The sequence below is a fragment of the Gopherus evgoodei genome, chromosome 9, assembly GCF_007399415.2.
Source record: "Gopherus evgoodei ecotype Sinaloan lineage chromosome 9, rGopEvg1_v1.p, whole genome shotgun sequence".
NCBI classification, from domain to species: Eukaryota; Metazoa; Chordata; order Testudines; family Testudinidae; genus Gopherus; species Gopherus evgoodei.
Genome location: NC_044330.1, coordinates 18,605,649 through 18,628,145, shown reverse-complemented (window position 1 = coordinate 18,628,145; position 22,497 = coordinate 18,605,649). Strand labels below are relative to the sequence as shown.

At 41.1% G+C, this 22,497-nt stretch overlaps 1 protein-coding gene across 1 annotated transcript in view; it reads right to left on the bottom strand.

The window, feature by feature from the left end:
* Window positions 1-22,497, bottom strand: part of WDR49 (WD repeat domain 49) — a 65,799-nt gene that overhangs the window by 20,979 nt on the left and 22,323 nt on the right. Inside the window, exons 6-10 of the mRNA XM_030575777.1 lie at window positions 17,149-17,316; window positions 16,512-16,660; window positions 12,603-12,836; window positions 6,600-6,764; window positions 2,743-2,858 (exon numbers count right to left, since the gene is read on the bottom strand). Coding sequence (XP_030431637.1) covers window positions 2,743-2,858; window positions 6,600-6,764; window positions 12,603-12,836; window positions 16,512-16,660; window positions 17,149-17,316 — 832 coding nt within the window. The remainder of the gene's footprint in view (window positions 1-2,742; window positions 2,859-6,599; window positions 6,765-12,602; window positions 12,837-16,511; window positions 16,661-17,148; window positions 17,317-22,497) is intronic.

Here is a 22,497-nt window from a genome sequence, read left to right as displayed (position 1 = left end):
TGCACTGATTAGGCAGTCCAATTCTAGGTGCCACATTTCAGGAAAGAGGTGAACAAATTGGAGAACATCCAGAGAAAAGCAACAAAAATGATTAAAGGTCTAGAAAACATGACCTATGAGGGAAGACTGAAAAAATTGGGTTTGCTAGGCTGGAAAAGAGAAAACAGAGAGAAAATGATAACAGTTTCCAAGTATATAAGAGGTTGTTACAAGGAGGAGGGAGAAGAATTGTTCTTCTTAACCTCTGAGGATAGGACAAGAAGCAATATGCTTAAATTGCAGCAAGGGAGGTTTAGGTTGGACATTAGGAAAACTTCCTAACTGTCCAGATGATTAAGCACTGGAATAAATTGCCTAGGGAGGTTGTGGAATCTCCATCATTGGAGATTTTTAAGAGCAGGTTAGACAAATACCTGTCAGGAATAGCCTAGATAATACTTAGTCCTGCATAAGTGCAGGAGACAGGACTAGATGACCTCTTGAGGTGCTTTCCAGTCCTCTGATTCTACGAAGTTGACAGGAGAGCGTCTCCTGTCAACACAGCACAGTGAAGACACCGGAGTAAGTCAACCTAAGCTAAGTCGACTCCAGTTACATTATTCACATAGCTGGCGTAGCGTAACTTAGGTTGACTTACCCTGGTACTGAAGACAAGCCTTTAGATCAGTGGTCTCCAACCAGTTGATCACAATCTCCGGCTGCTAAAAGTCCAGCAGTGCAGTGGGGCTAAGGAAGACTCCCTGCCTGCCCTGGCTCTGCACCGCTCCCAGAAGCAGCCATCATTACCCCTGAGGCCCCAGGGGTGGGAGCAGAGGTCTTCATGCACGACTCCTAACTGCAAGCACTGGGGAACTGCGGCCAATGGAAGGTTCAGGGGCAGTGCCTGCACAGAGAGTCAATACACAGAGCCATGTACCCCCTCCCAGGGGCTGCAGGGGTGTGCTGGCTGCTTCCAGGAGCAACATGGGGCCAAGGCCAGCAGGGAGCCACCCTTATCCCTGCTGTGCTACCAACTAGGAGCCACCGGAGGTAAGTACCACTTGACAGGATTCCACACCCCTCTTACACCCCAACCCCCAGCACTGAGCCCCCTCCCAGACCCAGCACCCAGTAAACCCTTCTGCTTCCCAATACTCTGCCCCGGTCCAGAGCCCCCTCCTGCACCCAAATGCCCTTTCAGGGCCCACACCCTGCACCCCATCCTGCACCCCAACACTCTGCCCCAGCCTGGAGCCTTCTCCTGCACCCAAACTCCCTCCCAGGGCTTGCACCCTTCACCCCCTCCTGCATCCCAACCCCCTGTTCCTCCTCCCACACTCCAAACCCCTGGGCCTCAGCCAAGAGCCCGGACCCCCTCCCACACTCCAACCCCCTGCCTCAGCCAGGTGAAAATGAGTGAGGGTGGGGGAGAGTGAGCAACAGAGGGAGTGGGGATGGAGTGAGCGGGGCAGGCCCTCAGAGAAGGGACGGGGTAGATCCTGGGTTGCACGTAAATTCAAAAAGTGATCTTGTCTGTAAAAGGTTAGAGACCACTGCCTTAGACATTCCTGAGAGAAGAAAACCAACACTCTGTCCCTAGCAGTACCTGCTTATGGTCCCATTGCCTCAGAAGCATGGGCACAGGACAGCCTATTCTGAAAGAGATGCTGAAAGGATGCTGCTCATTTAGAGCAAGGGGAAAGCCTAATAACCAGGAGAAGCATTAGGCTCTGGAGATCTCAGGTAACAAGGCTGAATATTTGCCTGCTTGCCATGAACCAAGTGGGGACAGCTAGTCATCAAATGAAAATGATGCAATACCACCAGTGCACTCAACTCATTTACTTCTCTATAGTTCGCTATGAATATCACTGCAATTCAGAGTAATGAAGTGAGTTTGAGTCACTAATGAGCAATGATTGCTTTGCTAGCATATGTAAGCAGCAGCCATCTTTATATGGTAAATTTATGTTTCTAGACAGAGCCTCAGAACACATGCAATGAGCAGTGTTGATATTAAGAGACACTTTTTCTCCTTTTTTTCAGAACATTGCTTCTGTCTATGACATGTTCATGGTCCTTAGTGGGGGTTTTCTTTATGGTTCTATATCTGTTAAAAGTCAGAAAAATATATTTGGTTCTCAGAGTTTCAAAGGGAATGACACAAAGATACAAAAGCAACTTATCCTATCCTATTCCCACCACATTAGCATAATTTTACAGTGAACAACTGCTCTATAAATGTACAATGTAGCATCTGTATACTGTCTGGATGCAGAAAAGAGAATGTCTTTTATTTACTTTTTATTCCTCCAGAAGCTCAAGCAACATTAAAGAATATTTTTCCATTAGCAAAAAGCAAAGGGAATAATGCTTTATAAGGCCAAGCAAGGCTAAACCTGTGGTTACATGCTTTAGGCACTAATTTTACAATGGTTTCAACGTGGACTTAGATTCCAAATGGGATTCAGCTTGGCTTCTAGAGATCCATCATTGCAATGCCACTGCAGGATTGGGTCCCTAGTTTGCAGGAGAGAGCAAGTAATTTCTCCAACTGTGCTGTATCTTTTAAGTAACACACTTTTTCTCCACTGATGTGCAGCCAGATCTAAATCTTTTCCTGAACTGAGTTGCCAATTACTCAGTGAGTTACTGTGCTTGGAAAAAATTAGACTTTGATAGATTTTATCTCCAGAGACTGAGGCAAAGAGTACTTTTCAAGAATGTATTTCTTTCTGCATTTTTTAGTAATATATACAGTACCTGTCCCAGCCTGTAACTAAGATAGTCCTCTTTAGTACCATGATCTGGGAGATGTCAACTGCTCGGTCTCTTCCAACATTGAGTTTATGGTAACAGTGTCCATTGAAATCCCAAATCTTCAATTAAAAATAAATAAGTTATCCATAACCTCTCAATATAGGCAAAGCAGAAAATCATCTGGCAATTTAAGGATCAATGAAGAAATAAATCTGTTGAATCAGATTTGCCTCATACCTTGACGTAACTCAGAGGTAACTGCATTGAAGACAATTCAGTCTTCATCAGAATCAGGCTCATAGGATTGAATAGTAAACAAATAATAATGATGCCTCTCCATAGCTTTTGTACAACACTTTTCATCTATAGATATCAAGATACTGTAAAAAAGGAGGCAAATTTTATCCCCCTTCTATAGATGGAGAAATGGAGAGACAGAGACGAAATGACTTGTCCAAGCACAAACAACATGGCAGGAATAGAACACTGTGGCAGAGCCAGGAATGGAATCCAAGTCTGATTGCTCCTTCAGTGCCTGCCTTCCCCGCCCCTGCCCGCTGCCTCTCTCACATGCACATAAAAACACACTGTAATGACCTACATGTGACAGCTTCTTTATCCAGGGAACCCCTTGAAACCATATGCAAAAGTGCATTTATTTTGCACCTTTGACTGCCTCACCTGTTCACTGCTAAGCAATCTTTGCTGGGACTCTACTAATATGCCAGCAATTTGAACATCTTTCTGACAGTTTCTTCTTTAAAATAAGAATCATTTACCTGCCATAAAAGACTTTTCCCTACCTCACAGTGAAGAATTCGTAAAAAAACAAAACAAAACAAAAAAACGTTATGCTGGTCCAAGATCTTGAATTGACATGTTTGTGTCTTGGACCAGTGACATTTTGAAGGTCTGACCTTTTAAACGTAGCCAGTTGCAAGACTGAACCTTATAATCATGACAGTCTCATTTAGAGAAAAGTTATTTTGGATACATTTTAAGCCATCTAAAAATTAATTTTATTTATATTACATTAGGACCTAGAGATCCTAGGCCCCATTGTGCTAGATGCTGTACAAAGAGAGACAAAGAGCTTACAACCTGCATAGAAGAGACAAAGGGCAAGAGAGTTTCCAAATGGGAAATCAAGACACAGAGTCACTGAGTAACTTACCCAAGGAATTAAATGGAGATTTCTCAAGTCCAGTATCTTAAGCACTAGACCATGAGTCCTACTTTTCCTGTCACATTGAAATTTGCTCAGTTGGACTCCCACTAGTGAGGAAACATCTTTACAGGTGAAGGGAGACAAATAGTTCTAATTTCTAATAAATTCTCTGGAGTGGTGTTAAGGGCTTTCTGGCACTCATTTGAGTTGACCTCCATAATTCACTCATGTTTTCACCAATTTATAGTCATCCTATATACAAGGCAATAAGCTCTGTTTATGCCACTCACCCAGATACGTGCTTGTTATTAATTAATTTATAGTTCATGGGCTCCTGTAAATTAAAATAACATTTAAAAAGCCATATGATTTGGGAAAATATTGCTCAAACATCTCATTTTATGTATAAATCTACTGGATGCAGCAATAATATATGTATGTAGTGATTTGAAATAAAATGTATTTGCCCTTTAAACACAATACATTCATTTCACAAGTTTGTATTCCACCTTCTTACATAGATCTGTGTTTTATATTCGTAGGAGTCCATTGCAAAGGCACTGAAGAATGAGGTTTTGGAAGCTTCCTCTTCAAATTGTACTGACAGTATGAAAAACTGAAATAAACATTGCCATCCTGTAGTATTACTGCTGGACAGACTTACCCTGTGCTTCCTGACACTAGCTCAAGACTCTGTCTACATCCTAATTGCGGATTTTCTTCAGTTTGTTCTTTGACTAAGGCCTGAGCTACACACTGTTTAGAATGTGGGGTTTTTTACTGAAATAGTTACACTGGTACAACAAGTAAGGACACAATTATACTGGTATAAAGGTGCCTGTACTGGTATAGCTTATTCTGCCTACCATACAGGAATAAACACTTCTGGTATAAACCACCTTTATGCTGGTATAAGTCCCACACACACGCATTGGGCTGGTTGCGTTGCTTTAACTGTGCTAGTATACGTAACATGGTACAGCTTTTGTATTCAGACAAGCCCTTAGGATGGGTATTTTGGCATGAATTGAAGCCATAACTTTTCCCTCTCACCTCCTAGATACTGAATGTTTTGTCCTTAGGATTTCCACTGCTTGGAAATATCAGAGTGCTCCTTGGGCTGCATTTAAGGCAGGCCACTTCTAATCAGCCAAGGCCAACAGTATAACTCAGTACAGTCCCAAATTTCAGCACAGACTCTGGTGTTTAAGAATGTGTTTATTAATCTTGATCTTCTCACATTAGAACCCGGGCAGTCAAGGAAGTAACAAGATGAAGCAAGAGAGGATATTTTGTCTTGTTATCCAGAAAAGTTTTTTGGGGAGATGCTCAACTGCCAAAAATACCTTGAATGATACCTGAGATGGGCAAAAACTGGAATAATAGATGCAAATTACACACCACTCTCCCCAACTGCCAGATTTTGGCAGAGTTTGGTCCAGATTCCAGAATTGGTGGCTTGTCTTATCTCTATAATGGTACAGAAATCTAAACATTGGATTTGGATCTGAACTTTATGACTCAGGCCCATCTCTACCACAGACACAAATTAAAAAGCAAGAAAATTGAGAGACAGCATGGCACAGAGGATAGGACACTGTCCTGGGACTCGGGAGACCTGAATTCTATTGCCGGCTCTCCCGCTGAACTTCTGTGCTATCTTTGTTACGTCACTTTTCTGTTTTCCTTCCCACACCCTTTGTCTTCTCTGTTTAGACTGTAAGCTCTCCAGAGCAGGGTCCTTTCATATTTATATTTGCACAGTGCCTAGCACAACAAGGCCTTAATCTCAGTTGAGACCTCTAGGAGCTACCATAATATAATAAATAGCTACTTCTGGCTAGTTATGTCAAAATTAGCCAAGTCTGGGGAAATGGTCTCTCAGGTTGGTGATTTTCAGCAACTTCAGCCAATAAAATAGGAAGAACCAGAAATCTGTTTGGCAAACCTATTAAGATTTTTAAATGGAGTGAATTTAGTGTGCATTAAAGTGAAAGACTAACGGCACTGGCTTAAAACCTGTCATAATGTTGGCTTGTGTTCTGTCAATACATCTATATCCTGATCTTAACAGAATACACCCTTGGTATTAAACACAAGAATCTCTCTTTAGAAGAAACTAAAGCACAAGTTATTAAATTTTATGGTGGTTTTGTGATGCGGTCAAATTCTCACTGAGATGATTAAGAAGATTTAAAATTCATTTTAACTTTCAATAAACCATTGAATTGATGTGCCCAGGGGTGAAAGGCTAGTGTTTTAACTAATCTAGCCACCATTTCAAAATAGTTGTTTTACAGTCATGCATTGGCTACCATGATAATATGCCCTTGTGTAATGACAAGTGAGTGCTCCAAGAAAAGCAACGGAAATGTTTGCCTGGTGATTAAGGCAATAAAGGCCATGTGCTGTATAGAGTCATAGACTGTAATGAAACTACTTGGAAGGAAGGAAGGGAGGTAACAAAGAAGGAAGTGTTCCGTAAAGCACTGTGTGTATCCAAAGTGTTAGACAAGCAATTAAATTTTCCCAACAGTGTTAGGATTTCAGCCTCTAGTTGCTGAGTTCATCCCATCTCCTCTTTAACAAGGCCAATGGAAAAACCAGCCATTGTTTAGTAACTGAGTGTTTTGGCACATTGTGGAAAAGACTGCAATGGAAGCAAATAGTTTGAAATGTTTTCCCCTCACACCTTTACTGTTCCATCTGTGCTCCCAGTTAAAAGCCTTGTCTCAGTTACATCCAGTGTCATAGTGCTGATCTCAGCATTGCCATGGCAACCAGTAAACTGTCTAATTTTCTGCCCAGTGTCTATCAACCAGAAGGTAACAGTAGATCCTGTATCTGAGCTGATTACCTGGGAGGGAAAGCAGAAATTGAGATGGAATTTAGAATCTTTATATAAAATAATAATCTCATACATATGTGCACTGCACTTACATAATTAGTAACATCTGAAATGCAAATCAGATAATTTTTGCATTGATTTCCCCCATCTTTTCCCTTTCATCTCATTACAAGCTTTATCATTCCCCACAATCAAAGTTTATGGGCAGGTCTGTTCCTTGTAAAACCTGTATCCACAGCTAGTTCCAATTAGCCAAAAAGCAATAATTTACTCCCTATTATCCTTCAGCATGGAAGACAGGTGACCAGCTCCCTCAAGAGACAATATCCCAAGTTACATGCGGGAACTAGAAATGTTCTCAGCAGGGATGAAATATGTTCACAGCCCTTCAGCTTGGAATCTTGCAGGCATGTTCACCCGAAAGCTTTGTGCTAAGAGGTCAGAGAAATCTTCCCTGCTTATTTCAGAGAACTGATCCACAGAGTAATGGATCTTTAAAACTACATCTCTGGAAGAGGAAATAGTTTAGGGAAGCTCTCAGCATACATTAGCCTCAATTTAGAATTCAGTAGTGAGACCAGACATTATAAATTAGGAAAAAGTCCACTTGAACAGATTATGGTTATTTCTTTTTTGGCATGTGGTGTGTTAAATTGCTCAAAAGTGATGCACTCACACTTACTTCCATTTGCTGTATATTTACTACTGGGTGAAATCGTCAGTCCTTACCTCAGTCCTAATTCCCACTGAAGTCAATGGGAGTTTCGCCTGAAAAAAAAGCATTCTGGGATTTACTTTTTATTATTATTATTATTATTATTATTATTTGCCTTTGATGGTCATCATTAAAGAGGTTAAGGTTCATCAACTGGTATCACTGTTATATCTCTATTCTTACCATAGGAAATAACGGTGATATCTCAGTCAAGCATGGCAACTGTTGCCAAGTGGTGAATTTTTAAATGGCACCCACTCAGTATACACATGCTTTTATTTAATCCCTTCCACGTGTAAATTAATACACAACAATTGCTGAGATTCAGTCGTTCTTCAGTTTTTTCAAAATACTTTTCCTCCTAGTTAAAATCAGATGCTCAAAAAGATAGTTGGCTATTTCTGCTAGGAAGGAATCCAATTCCGCCCCCAGAAAATGGTAATCAATGAGTTCTCAGCAATCTTAACAAAATCAAATTTTGTTGATGATGCAATTCACATTTCAAGAAGTTCAAAGACATGTGCCCAATATGTACCTGCCAGCACCTGTGGAAATTTTATATACAATAGAATATTAGGTTGGAAGAAACCTCTGGAGGTCATCTAGTCCAATCCCCTGCTCAAAGCAGGACCAACACCAACTAAATCATCCCAACCACTTATCTTTCTTCATAATACCTCTGACCACAAACACAATGAAGTACAGCTTCTGCACAGCTCATGTTCTCTGACCTTAAACCATTATGGAATTATTCCAATGACAGTGTTTTTTTTATTAGTTCCTGGCAAAATAAACAAACAATGGACTCCCTTGATTGTTTAAAAATAATGAATATAAATCCACTGATATAAGCAGGCTTCCCTTCAAATTTTAGTAATTAAATGAGGCTCTCTCGTTGAGAAGCAAGACACTGCAAACTTATTGTGTTAAATTAGCTATGTTGCTCATGTCCTTAAAAGCATCACCCAAAGGAGACCCAAATTGAACTCTAATTATAACCAAGTCTGCTTTGAATATAAATTCTGCCATTTGCCTATGTTATTCTAAACTTTTACTCTATTATCTAAGGAGTTCTAGATAATTTAAATAAGGAGTGTGAGACAAGACAGCATTGTCTAGCCGTTAAGACAGGCGTGAGAGTCAAGAAATGTAAATTCTGTTGCTAACTGCCTTTGCCTTACTGTATGATTTTAGGGGAATGCCATAACTTCTGTATGTTAGTTTTCCCCATCTGTAGGATGGAGTTAATAATACCTACTTACCTCATGATGCCTTCTTAGTGCACTGAGATTATTTGATTAAGGACACTGTACACACTGAAAATATTAAATTAATATTAGAAATGGCCAAAGGAAATGAGACTCTGGATGAGTGTTAAGGCCAGGGATCAGAGGTCAAACTCTCATGAGATGTTCTTGTGAGATTTCATCCCCAAAATAGAGAAAACTAACAGAATCACTTGATCTCAGAAGAGTTTCATCTCATCCTTGGGAGAATGACTACCGCCAATTTTTCACAGCAATGGTCAATCAGAACCTTCAAGCAGGGCCAACCTGTTTAAGATCTCACCAAGAACCAGAATGGTATAGATGGGTTTAAATCCAGTGATTTGAATTTGATGCCCCCATTTCCTAGCTCTTCCAAAAGCACAAGGTGCTTTGGACTAAAGTCTTTGGTTTTAGTCCATCTCCAATTAGTTTTATTTATTTTAAGTAATTAGCAGACTGTAAATACCTAGCCAAATACTGATGCACAGGCTGGCCACTTGAACTTGATCTCAGGGAAATGTTATGGATTGCGTTACCAATATTAGCACTAACAGCTTTTGCTAGATATGCTAGTAACTACTAAGCACAGTGAACTTTTTTGGTTACTTCTCTGTATATAGGTGTTAAAATAATACACAACATAAGACTATGAAACTATAGCATGAATGCAGGCCTCAGATGTGTTCTCAGCCAAAAGATATTTATTTCTATATCAATTTGACCATGAATCCATGAGTGTTGTTAGACCCATTGAGTTAAAGGAGTTCAGTAGAAACTACTTGAGGACTAAGGCACTGTGACAACACAAATTTGTGTTTTTTACAACAAAAACACAAATTTGCCCAAGATCTCTCAGCAGGTCCATGGCAGAACTAGGAGTAGAACCTAGGTCTGCCTGAGTTCCAGACTGGTGACCCAGCCACTTAAACCACACTGCTACCCCTTTCTGGATGGCATATACCATTTTGCATCACTCTGTCTGTGCTATTGATATTTAATTTGTAATAATTATTTTGGAATTAGATACACTTAGAGGGAAAGTAGATTACCTACGTCAGAGGGTTGTTATGAGGATTAAGGGTGGTTCTGTGCTCCAAAACTATGATGCATCAAGCATTATTACCACTGCCAAAGTGATAGTACATATGAGCCACACTTTTATCCCTTAGACATAAGCTTCCCAGAATGCCTGCATCTTAAAGGAATGCATCTCCCTTTTCTTCTGTCTCCCTTTCTCATGGCTCACAGAAGCCTTTAAAATCAATAATTTAACTGAAAACACGTGCTGCTCATTAGCACAGCCTCCAGCACCTCATACTGCTTCTTTCAAAAACATGCACCCTAAGGATGGGTTGTGGATTCGTATACTGTGACTTGGTTAGCAGCTGGGCCCAGGAACTTTGATCTTCAACAGGAAAATACAAAGACTCCTGAAGTCCTTTACCAAGCCCTTTGTTAGAACAGGGATTTCTCTTTTCCTCCACCTGCCTTTTCTCATGGACCCTCACCTCACATTATTTCATTCCTCCCATCTTTTCTGGCCTTGCCTTTCTCTTCTTGAATCCTTCTACCAGTTTCTATCTATCCTTTTCTAATGCCTCCTTTCTCTCTCTCTCTCTGACCCACTCACCCACCTCTGATTCCCTGGCTTGTCCAATGCCTAGTACACAGAGAATTCCAAGGCACTCCCTTTCATCAGAGCCACTGCAGCTGGTATGCTCATCAGCCACTCTAGCGATGTCATGGGACACAAGCCCTGCTTGGGCCCTGGCTAATCAGTATTTTTATTAATAATAAAAATCTATATTATAATATTTTACCATGTCCTAAATGGTTTTGGAAACTTAAACACAAAAGGTACAAGCATCCTATCATTCCTCAATGAAATGCAGCTACCTCAAGGTTGAAAACATGACCCCTCTTTAACAACACACAGTCACAATGCACAACTGTTTAATGAATGAAATGAAGACTATGTCAGCCAAGTGGAAATGCAAGAGGGATTTAGGTAGGCAGAATGCAATGAGCAAAGTTGGAATCTGGCCAGGACACCCAGCCTAAAAACCCTACTCTTTCAAAAAGCACCACAAGCTTTCCAGTGATTACAAGAGGTCAGGACATCAGTTTCACATCTTAAAGCAAAGCACCTTTAGCAGCACATTTCACCCTAACTCCAAGCTGAGGCATTTCTTCAGTACTGGTTTAAGGACCAGTCACTGAGACTATTCCTTCCTGGACCAGCCAAATTCTGCTGACCCAGTCCAGTCATGTTTGGCTTGTGAGATCTGAATGGATTACAGCACAAGATGATGTGACAGGGGCTCCTACTACCTTAAAATCTCAATCCTGCAATTCACAGTGCCTAGAAGGCTGCCTCATCCACATGAAGCCCCACTGACTTCAACGCGGCTTCATATCTGTGCTACAGTCCACTTCCGTACTACAGATAGCAGAGTCAGGCCATAATTGGTTATCCTGCTTCCCTTTAACTCCTAGTGCCTGGAAGGAACGCTCCAGTACCCATCTCACAAACTAGTCTTGCTGATCTAAATACACACCATATTTTGCAATGAAAAAATTAAAGTTCTCCATAAGTTATCCAATGCAGCTGAATTAGACTGGTCATCTACATAAACTACAATGATTTTGCAACCAAATTTGGACCCATGAGTGGCATTTTAAAAAGTAATTCTATGTAAAGGGGCTTTTCCTAAACATGCAAGCTTCTAGCAGAAGAGGAATACAGCAATGCTTCCCTAGTGATAATATAATAAACTACATTCCCTTAGACTGGGTGGGTTTCTAAAGTTTGAACATTTATTTTTAACGTAAATTCATTGTCTGTTCCACCAAAGTGAGCTTTTTTTATTGTTTAATTTACAGCATGCAGGAAAGCTGCTTTTTTCTTTTTTTTAATCACTCAGGCTACTGCTACCATGCTTTAAACGCTCATTTGTACCAAACAAATTGCCACCAAAAACCATGATAATTTGTTGATACTCCATATCATACCACTTTGTGCTCTGAGGTTTGCCTTAGCTGAATCTCAATCTGTAGATAAAAGGGGCTGGTCGGGCAGAACTCAGGAAAATCTATCACAGAGACATTTCCCTGTATAGTAACTATGGCTCTTCATTGAGATGCAGGTAGTGCTCTGATACCAAAGACTGCAGTGCATCATTAAAGTACTGTGAAGACAAACAACACTCTCATGGCATACCAAGTGGTATTACATTTAACTGAATCATTTTATTATGAATACATCCAGGTCTGCCACAGTATGCCACTTGTGTAAAATGTTCTAGCGAAAATGAATCTTCACTAATTACATTTCATGCATATTTCAGAACTATCCTCGGGGATACTGTAAGGTGGCTATAAAGAGGAATTTTATAATCAAGTTCATTTGCAATTGGCAGTCATACCAGGACTAACCTACACCAGAGATAACCCTAGATCATCTCACAATAGTGGTTTTATTTTTATCATCTGTGTTTCTTAGAAATGTTGGGTATACTGATATCTTATATCACTTTTTAATACTGAACCTTTATTGGAAACCAAACCACTTTTCAAAGATGATAGAAGGTTTAAAGAAAGCAGATAGTTTACTAGTTAAATTAAACTGTTGGGATACTAGAATACCCACAGTCCTTTGCAGTAAAGTCATACAGAGACTGTAATTAGCATGCTTTAGTATGAGATAATTTTCTTTCCAAAAGTAAATGGTCTCTCCCTCTCTAATTTAACTTTTTGAAAACAGATTAAGAAAATCACCCTGTAGTAATGCACATTTTCAAGTTCCTTACCAGGAAAATTCAGAAAGGTTCTTTATTTCTCCCCCCCCCCCCCCCCGCACTTTACCTGCTTAAAGACTGAATTGTAAAGAACACAAGTAACTGCTTTCCCGTGACTTGTGACCTTTCTGCTGGTTTCCTGCTTCATTTCCAGTAACATCAGCTGGTTATTAAATGAGATAATAAGCCGTCCGTGAGCTTCATTAAAATAAAGGGTGGATTGGAAGTCCAGACTCTTTGGAAATGAGCCCGCAATCCTCTGCATGCACAGCTGATGCTGAATATCCCAGAGCCTTAACACCTGAGCACATAATGATGAAGAAATCACACATTATCTCCATTTTTTTTTTGCTTCAGAATGCACTGCAATCAATAGTTATTGCAGTGATAGCTCTGGCTTGCTTCATTTGCCTTATTAACATCTACCACCAAATATAAGATGAAAGAAACCATCTTTGTTCAGTTTATTTTACAAAGGGTTGTCAGTGAATATTTTGTTTTATTGTTATTTGTATTATAACCAAGATCAGAGCCCTGTTGTGCCAGCCATTGTACAAATGCATGAGGCAACCTCTGTGCTGAGGAGTTTTCAGTTTAGCAGACAAGACAGAGAAAGGGTGGAGTGGAAACAGTGACTTGTCCAAGGTTTTACATCACTGTAACGCCATTGGTTTCCTGGTTTATACCAGTGCAGTTGAGAGGAGAATCAGAGCCACTGTTGTCTAAAAGCCTCTGTCAGTTACCCTTAGAAAAACAATTAGTGAGTCAGAATAGTCAGAACAAGGTTGAAACATCAACCTTGTTGTGCCTATATTGTGCTATTGTCCCCAGGGGGTTGGAAGTGTTACATATGAGCTTTGCATCCACTAAGGCAGGTTAGGAACAGTTAAAATAAAAATCTCTCTCATAGAACGGTATAAGTGTTGACACAGGAGACTAACAGCTTAGTGGCAAATGGTCTGTTGTGTATATAAATAAAAAGGTAATTTTTATGCCATTATTTACTTGGTAGACTGTAAAGGCTCATTATAAATATACAACAGCTATAGCTAATAAGAAATGGCCCGTTCTAGAGAAGAATAAAAGGGAGCTATTTTTTAGCTTTTTTTGAAAGCATAATGCAGCAGTATATCAGCAAGTGGATGCAGAGAAGTAGTTGCTATGCAAGCTTCTTCAAACAGCATTGCCAATGCACTCGCCCTGGTGTGCCTCACTAACCTGGCTCTCTTTTTTGCACTGGGTTTCTCACCAGAAGCAAAGACTAACAAACGTACTAATGTGCTAAGTTAAAGCCTCTCTCCAGAGCGATGGTCATTAGACGTACATCCAAACTCATTGAGCCTACAGGTCTTCGCATACAGCAGGTCTCATCTATTTCAAAAACCCAAGCACTGGGTGACACAGTTATTTAAATGTGGTCACAGCAGTGTGGCAAATCCCAGAACACTACCAGAGAGTGGGCTGGGTAGGCAAAAGCATCAAGTAGATAATACAGAGACAAGCAAGAAACAAGCCCACTGGGGAGAGAATGAGTAGCCATGGAGCGATAGGGCCTGGAGGGCTGCCATCTTGACCCAGTCCTAGTTGGAATCCTGAGTATTCCCATACTGAATCTGTTCTATGGATATGGAGCTTCTGTCTCCAGGTCTGTGAACACATCTCAATTCATAAGCAATACATTGATTCAAGTGTTAAAACATGTGACTTTTGTGCTGTTTAAAACAAGTCCACTATCTCCATGAATTATCCATTACAAAACATGGGTGCAATCAGTGACTCAGAATTTCTCTTGTGCTGTCAAAATTCTGCCTTTTAAAATGATGAATGTTATCTCTTTGCATCCCTCTCATGCCACATAACATCGGATGGCAGAAGTTTGTTGTGGTTTCTGCTGGCAATAAATCAGAAAGTGCTCTTGGTAGCAGAGGGGGCTTGTTGTTTATTATATAGACATAGCGACTCAGATTACCATGCATGCGTCAGAGTGAAATAGATTCATACTAATGCCAAGAACAACACGCACTGTTCTATGTATATCATAATGGTTTAGCAATTAAAAAGAAAACACAATTTTAATATGGCAAATTGAAAGAGATACTGTAGTGTTTAATATTGGTGCTGGCCTCACTTGTTCCAGGAGCAGCTCCAAGTACCAGCACTCCAAGTGCGTGCCTGGGGCGGCAAGTCGGGGGAGGGGCGGGGGTGCCCTGGCGGTCCCTGCGAGGGCGGCAGTCAGGCAGCCTTCAGCGGCTTGCCTGCAGGAGGTCCGCCAGTCCCACAGATTCAGCAGCAATTCGGCAGGGGATACACTGAAGCTGCGGGACCAGGGACCTCCCGCAAGCAAGCTGCCGAAGGAAGCCTGCCTGCCGTGCTTGGGGCGGCAAAATACCTAGAGCTGCCTGTCATAAACAGATAGCTAAGGGTTAATGTTTCTTTTACCTGAAAAAAAGTAACCTGAAACACCTGACCAGAGGACCAATCAGGAAACCAGACTTTTTCAGGTCTGGGTGGAGGGAAGTTTGTGTCTGAGTTCTTTGTTTTCTGCCTGTTTCTCTCTCGGCTATGGGAGGATTTCTGTCTCCTGCTTTTTAATTTTTTGTTTCCAAGTTGTGAGTATAGAAATCATAATACAATAGGGGTTATTGTTTTTTTTCTTTTGTATTTACATGGTATAGTTGCTGGAATGCTTTGAATTGTATTCTTTTTGAATAAGGCTGTTTATTCATATTTCTTTTAAGCAATTGACCCTGTATTTGTCACCTTAATACAGAGAGACCATTTTTATGTATTTTTCTTTCTTTTTACATAAAGCTTTCTCTTTAAGACCTGTTGGAGTTTTTCTTTAGTGGGGAACTCCAGGGAATTGAGTCTGTGCTCACCAGGGAATTGGTGGGAGGAAGAAGTCAGGGGGAAATCTGTGTGTGTTAGATTTACTAGCCTGACTTTGCATTCCCTCTGGGTGAGGGGGGAAGAGAGATTAGCTCTCGGTACTTCTGTTTTCCAAGGCTGGAAACAGGGAGGGTGGAATCCCTCTGTTTAGATTCACGGAGCTTGCTTCTGTGCATCTCTCCAGGAACACCTGGAGGGGGGGGGGAAGGGAAAAGGTTTATTTCCCTTTGTTGTGAGACTCAAGGGATTTGGGTCTTGGGGTCCCCAGGAAAGGTTTGGGGGGACCAGAGTGCCCCAAAACACTCTAATTTTTTGGGTGGTGGCAGCTTTACCAGGTCCAAGCTGGTAACTAAGCTTGGAGGTTTTCATGTTAACCCCCATATTTTGGACGCTAAGGTCCAAATCTGGGACTAGGTTATGACTGCCCCTGCTTGTTCTGCTCAGGTTTTGATCCTTTCTTGCCTTTATGATGACAAACCTGGATCACAATCTCAAATTAGCATTAGAAAAATGTTGAGTGTGAAAATGAACTAAGGCCTGTCTACATTTAAAACACTACAGTGGCACAGCTGCAGCTCTGCTGCTGTAGCGCTTTAGCGTAGACATGACTTACACAGATGGGCTAGGCAATCTACCTTCCTGAGAGCACAGACACTATGTCCCATTGGCATAAGTAATCCGCCTCCCTCAGAGGCAGTAGCTAGGTTGACATAAGAATTCATCCTTTGACCCAGCACTGTCTACATGGGGGCTTAGATCAGCTTAACTACATCACTCAGGAGTGTGGGTTTTTTGCACCCCTAAATGACATAGCTGCTTCGAACTAATTTTCTAGTGGAGACCAACACTGAGACACATCATGGACCATATTTTCAAGAAAGTTTAGCCTCCACAACTGGGGTTATATTTTCAGAAGAGCTCAGCTCTCAACTTGGCACCAAAACAAATAGCCAGATTCTCACATGTTGGGTTTTTCGAAAATTTAATCATGTCACAGTGGGAGCTGCTGGCACATTTTGTGGATCCAATTCTGTTTGCCAATGCAGGGAAGGCAGGATCAGGCTCGGTAGGCAGTTTCTATATTTACCTTGTCCTTTGAGAAGCTGAAAAGCTGTTTTCTTTCAGTAATGAACTGAACAGCTATTACACTGGCTGAATGGCCTTGAAGAACTCCAGCAGGTTTCGAGGTGACGTAGGGGTTCCAGAGGCAAACTCGGTGATTGATGCCAGCAGTAGCTGTTCACAATTACAAAGCAAAATAGATTAAAACTAAAAGTACTCTTGAAAGGGGATTTTATTTTAATTAATAATAAAGAAACTGCCATCTCTCTGAAACACACAGCAATAATTGCTTTGATAAATGAGAATGTGTTTATGTTACAAGTGAATATGTGAGAACTGTAGTGACTGCAATAATTAATAATGCAGAACAGTTTCCATTGTAATCGCACCTGCAGTTACTCAGAACTTCTCTAAACTTGCACTTTTTGAGCAGCAATTTCTCTATGCCTTTCCCCACAGCTAATTTGTCTTCCACTTCATAAGCTGGAAATATAAAACATCATCACATACATATAAAACACTAGGACTCGGTCATTCACTTTTGCAGGCAGAATGCATACAAAGGAAGAAAATGCCTATATATGTACACATACAGAATACGGTTTTCTTGGCCCCTTAGGCTTTACTATAGAACATAAATTAGTCAGTTTTTTAAAACATACCAATTAAGTTGAGTCGGGAGTGGAAGTCAAAAGCATTAATTCCCTGGGCAATGTCGAAGGATGTAGTTTTCAGACGAGGCTTTAATTTTTCTCTCCAAGCCAGCACCAATGTATTAACATTACTGGTTGTACTGGAAATAAAGGCATCAAAAGAAGAGCTGTATGCAACTAATTGGTGAGAAAAGAAAAAGAAAACCTTTGAACTGATTTCTTTTAATATAATTCAATCAGAGCTAGTTTAGTAAAGAACAAGGTATATTAAATCTAAGCCTAATTAAAAAAAACTATTAATGTCAGGGAGAAAACTAACCTTGACTTCAAAAGGGTTTGGATCATCCCTGCAGGACTCAATCCTGCAAGGTGCTGAGCACTCTGGATCTGATCCAGGACTGTTCACACACTTAAGTGCTTTGCTGGATTGTGGCCAGAGTTCTCAGCACATTTCAGCGATGAGTCCATAGATGACAAGGACATACAATATACGGTGTGGGTCTAATAAGGTGCTCAATGGCTTCAGCTCTCAAGAAGTTCAGTGGTATTAGAGGGTGTTCAATACTTTGTAATTGGACAAGAAAGAAATCTAACAGAAACGTGGTAAAAATACATCACATTGCTTTGCTAATACAATGAAGTCTCATTTACATTTTTGGTATAGAGACTTAATGAACCATACAGAACACTATATACTGGTAACAGCTAACTCTCCTTGCAGTAATCCCTTCTGAACTACAGAGCTTTGCCACTGGTTTCTAATTCCTGAGCAGCTTGGATATAAAACTGGTGACACAATATGGCCCCAAGTTACTAGGCTAGTGAGTCTTAATTCAGTAAAGCGATACTGAAATCTAAAGTCTGCATTATACAATAATTATTCCTACACAAATACATGGTAATGCTACAGTATAATTACTGGGTGATCAAAAAGTGCAAATATCTGGGAAATTACTTTGTTATATTTCCACTTAAAATTCAAATGCTGTTACAATTCTTGCTCTGCAGTCCATCAGGAAAGACAAATTGGAAACCTTAAACTCAGAGAGTGTTGCTCTAGGACTTGATTATGGAGGTTATAAGTGACTTTTGTGGGAACGAGATGTATGTTTCAGGAGCTCAGTGATTTGCACAGTTTGTTACAAAGATATAAACTCGTTTCTGACTAAACTGTATTGTAAGTCAAGCTCCTTGAAGGATGTCTGACTAAAAGGTGAGGTTAAAGGAATTTCCATATCACCAAAGTACGTTGCAAATTAAAATGCTTGTGTGCATGGAGAAGGAGAAAAGGGGCAGATTGAGACCGAAAAGGCTTCTTAATGGTAAACAGAAGTTAGGGAAACAACCAAGCTATGGCCATGGAAATATCTGAATCTGCATTGAAAAAAAGTAATTTTATTTCCAAATGTTTTGCAATGAATAGGTTTGTCCTTGGAAAGTGCTCTATAAAATATTCTCTATGTCCAGATCCTCAGCTGCTGTAAATTAGCACAACTCAATTGGTTTCATTTGCACTTACGCTATTTTACACCAGGTAATGATCTGACCCAAAGTGTTCTTCCAATAAGCATGATGAACAATTTTATTCCATTCACAAACATGGAAAATCCTACCATTACCCTCTGATATTATCAGAAAAAAATAATGACCTATTAGAAGACCTAATTAGATCAGCAAGTCCTTGCAAATGCAGAATACAGCCCCACAATAGAGGCAGTATCACAAATTAAAACTGATGGAAAGTGGACCCACAGCTACCTCTACTTTCGATTCTCATTGATGCACCTTTGGCTAAGGAATCCCTTTTGTTGTAGTAAGTGTTCATCTTTGCAAATGGTGTCACATGGCTCTCCATGGTTCAATAGCTTTTGTAGAACAGCCAGCAAGGTGCACGATCCCATGGGCCAGCAAGTTTAAGAGAAGTCAAAGATCCTCTGGAATTGTCCCTTAAGACCTTGTGGATCTCAGATCACATTTCAAATTCCTATGTGGGTCTGAGCCCCTCTGTTTCGTCTTTTTGGCAATGGCAACAAGCCACACTGTGATTGGCTGTCCTGCTCCCTCAGGCAACTACAGTTCATGTGTGTTCTACAAATGCCAGGAAGAGGGAGTTAGTGCTTGTTCAGATGGATTTTTTTAGGGTAAGGATCACTGTTCTGAAACGGGAACATGCTGTGCTGAGCAAGCATTTCCCAACTCCTATCCCAGGCCACACTCAGCTTAGGCGCTGCAAGCCTGGGAGGCAGGAGAAGTGAAGCAGCCACAGCATGCTCTGGGAGGAGGTGGGGCAGGGGTGAGCTGGGGCAGGGAGTTCTCTTGTGTGCCGCCCCCCCCTTACTTGCTGCAGGCAGCCCTCCCCGCGCTCCCCTGCCCCAGCTCCCTCCGCCTAAATGCCTGCGGCAACTGGGGAGGCTGAAGATTTGGCCACAGCACTCGCTGCCAAAGAAAATGGCACCCCCCAAATCCCAGTGCCCTAGGCGACCGCCTAGGTTGCCTAAATGGTTACACCGGCCCTGGACAGAATACAGGACATCAAAATGACATTGACTATCTATAAAGTATTTTATCAAAGTCTCGGGTTCTACCTCTGCCTTTACAAGCTATTTTGTTTCTTCTGTTACTTTCCCCTCAACTTTAACACATGCATGTTCTCAAGAATCCAACATAATTTGGAAATGTTGAGCTTCTATTTATTCCCTCTATTTATGCTTCTCTCTTTTTTCCTCCTTAACTTCTTTGTCCTTGTGATAACTCAGGTATGTTTGGAATCTATCCATATTGCACTGCTTTGAGGCTTCTTGTGTTCTATCATCTCCCCTTTTATACATGAACCACTTGTTAGCAACAATGGCCTCCTCACTTATTTAAAGCCCCTTGAGTATGTAATTCCCTCCTCCAGCTACCTCCCCTTGATCAGTATTTCAAAATAATTTAATACCACATCTGACATATTCTCCATTCAAAATGAAAAATTATACATCTTCAATCCGAGAAGAGAGAAAAAATCCTTTCTGTAAAGATGGATGTACTTCTATTACAGTGCTCCATGAGTGGTTCTGTGAGAAGGGTTTAGGTGTTTGTTTGTTAAAGAAAAAGTAGAAATGAAAAATTCTGATGCTTGGAGAGAATTATACGGACAATTCAGAATCCAGGAGAAAGTACCTGTAGATTGGGAGCAGTTAAGAAGTGGGTGAACTTTGAACTGAAATTGTTTAGCCGGGGATTGTATGGTAACTAACAAATAGAGTGAAATTCACTCCTAAGCAAGGCCCATGGCAAGGCCTACACACCACTTAAATCCTCAACATAGGGATTAAGTAGTGTATTGACCTTGAGCTAGCCCTCTGCACAAGAGTGAATTTCACCCATCAGCCTTAGTAAGGGCTTTATCCAAAGACCACTAAGTCAACAGGAGCCTTTCCATTGACTTTAATAGGCCTAAGTAGCAAGACTAAAACCAGCTAATTATGCTATTTTGAATGCCAAGATACTGACGGGGTCTCAGTAAAAAAAAAAAAAAAAAAAATCAGTTCCAGGAAAGGTTACAGAAAGAATTCCAAGATTCAAACTTAAAGAGAGGCTGAACTCATCAGATATGAGAAGCGTTGAAGAGGTGTTGCAAAGAGTCTTTCTGATGGTGGTTGTATGTCCTTCAGGAGTTGTAACAAAGAAAAAATGGAGACATTATTTGGAGTTTGTCAGTGAGGAAAAGACCAAGCATACTGGCCTGAAAACAGAAAAAGGAAAATACAAGTTTATTACAAAGAGACCTAAGAAGCGGTCAGCCAGGTGATGGAACAGTAAACACTAGTATTACTTATTGCATTGATATAATACAGCTGATCCAGAAGAATCGTGAAATGCTTTTGCAGACTATTCACCTTAAAATGGGAGATGTTGGAGCTCAGGCACCTCAAGATTTAGGTCTGCGTGTACATTGGGTTCAAAGCAGCACTACATAATAGTTCAGCCGAGAAAATGAAGAAGAGATGAGACAGAGGAACCCAAGAATTACCTGGAGGTGTCATTCAGATGCCATCACAGGTCATACCGAAGGGTAATATGGATTTAACACTCAGTAGGACAGGGTAGAGGAGCTCTTTACTTGTGCTGGGAGTTGCACTAGATGACACAGGCTAGTATTAAGAAGCCTGAACTGGTTTGAGAGACTCTTTTGGAAGATACTTTTTAGCACTACCAGCTGCGTCGTCTCCCCAAGTATGGCGCAGTTGAGCACATCAGGAAATCCATGCCATACATCCATTTGGATAAATAGGTTGCTTTAATGGAGTGCCAGGATCTGTGCCCCAGCATGATGTATTTCTGTGTGTGGATAGAGGAAAAAGTCCTTCTAGACACCACTAGGTGTTCTGAGGGTACGTCTACACTACAGGATTATTCCGATTTTGCATAAACTGGTTTTGTAAAACAGATTGTATAAAGTCGAGTGCACGTGGCCACACAAAGCACAATAATTCGGTGGTGTGCATCCATGTACTGAGGCAAGTGTCAATTTCTGGAGCGTTGCACTGTCGGTAGCTATCCCGTAGCTATCCCATAGTTTCCGCAGTCTCCCCCGCCCATTGGAATTCTGGGTTGAGATCCCAATGTATGATGGTGCAAAAAACAGTGTCGCGGGTGATACTGGGTAAATGTAGTCACTCAATCCTTCCTCCGTGAAAGCAACGACAGACAATCATTTCGTGCCCTTTTTCCCTGGATTGCCCTGGCAGACGCCATAGCATGGCAACCATGGAGCCCATTTTGCCTTTTGTCACTGTCACCATATGTGTATTGGATGCTGCTGACAGAGGTGGTACTGCAGTGCTACGCAGCAGCATTCATTTGCCTTTGCAAGGTAGCAGAGACGGTTACCATACCTATTGTACCGTCAGCCATGCCATTGTAAATTGGCAATGAAATGACAATTATCAGTTATTCTGTACAATCTGCTGCTGTCATGGGTGTTCCTGTCTGGTCTTCGCTGAAGTCGGCCGGGAGCGCAAAGACAAAAATGGGAATGACTCCCTGGGTCATTCCCTCCTTTATGTTTTATCTAAAAATATAGTCAGTCCTGCCTAGAATATGGGGCAAGTGTACTAGAGAACCAGTGTACCAGAGAACCAGAGAGCACAGCCGCTCCATGTCAGATCCTGCAGAAATGATGAGCTGCATGCCATTCTAGGGGGTGTGCCTGCAACTACCCCACCCATTGCTTCCTTCCTCCCCCAACCCTCCTGGGCTGCCATTGCAGTGTCCCCTCATTTGTGTGATGAAGTAATAAAGAATGCAGGAATAAGAAACACTGACTTTTTAGTGAGATAAAATGAGGGGGAGGCAGCCTCCAGCTGCTATGAT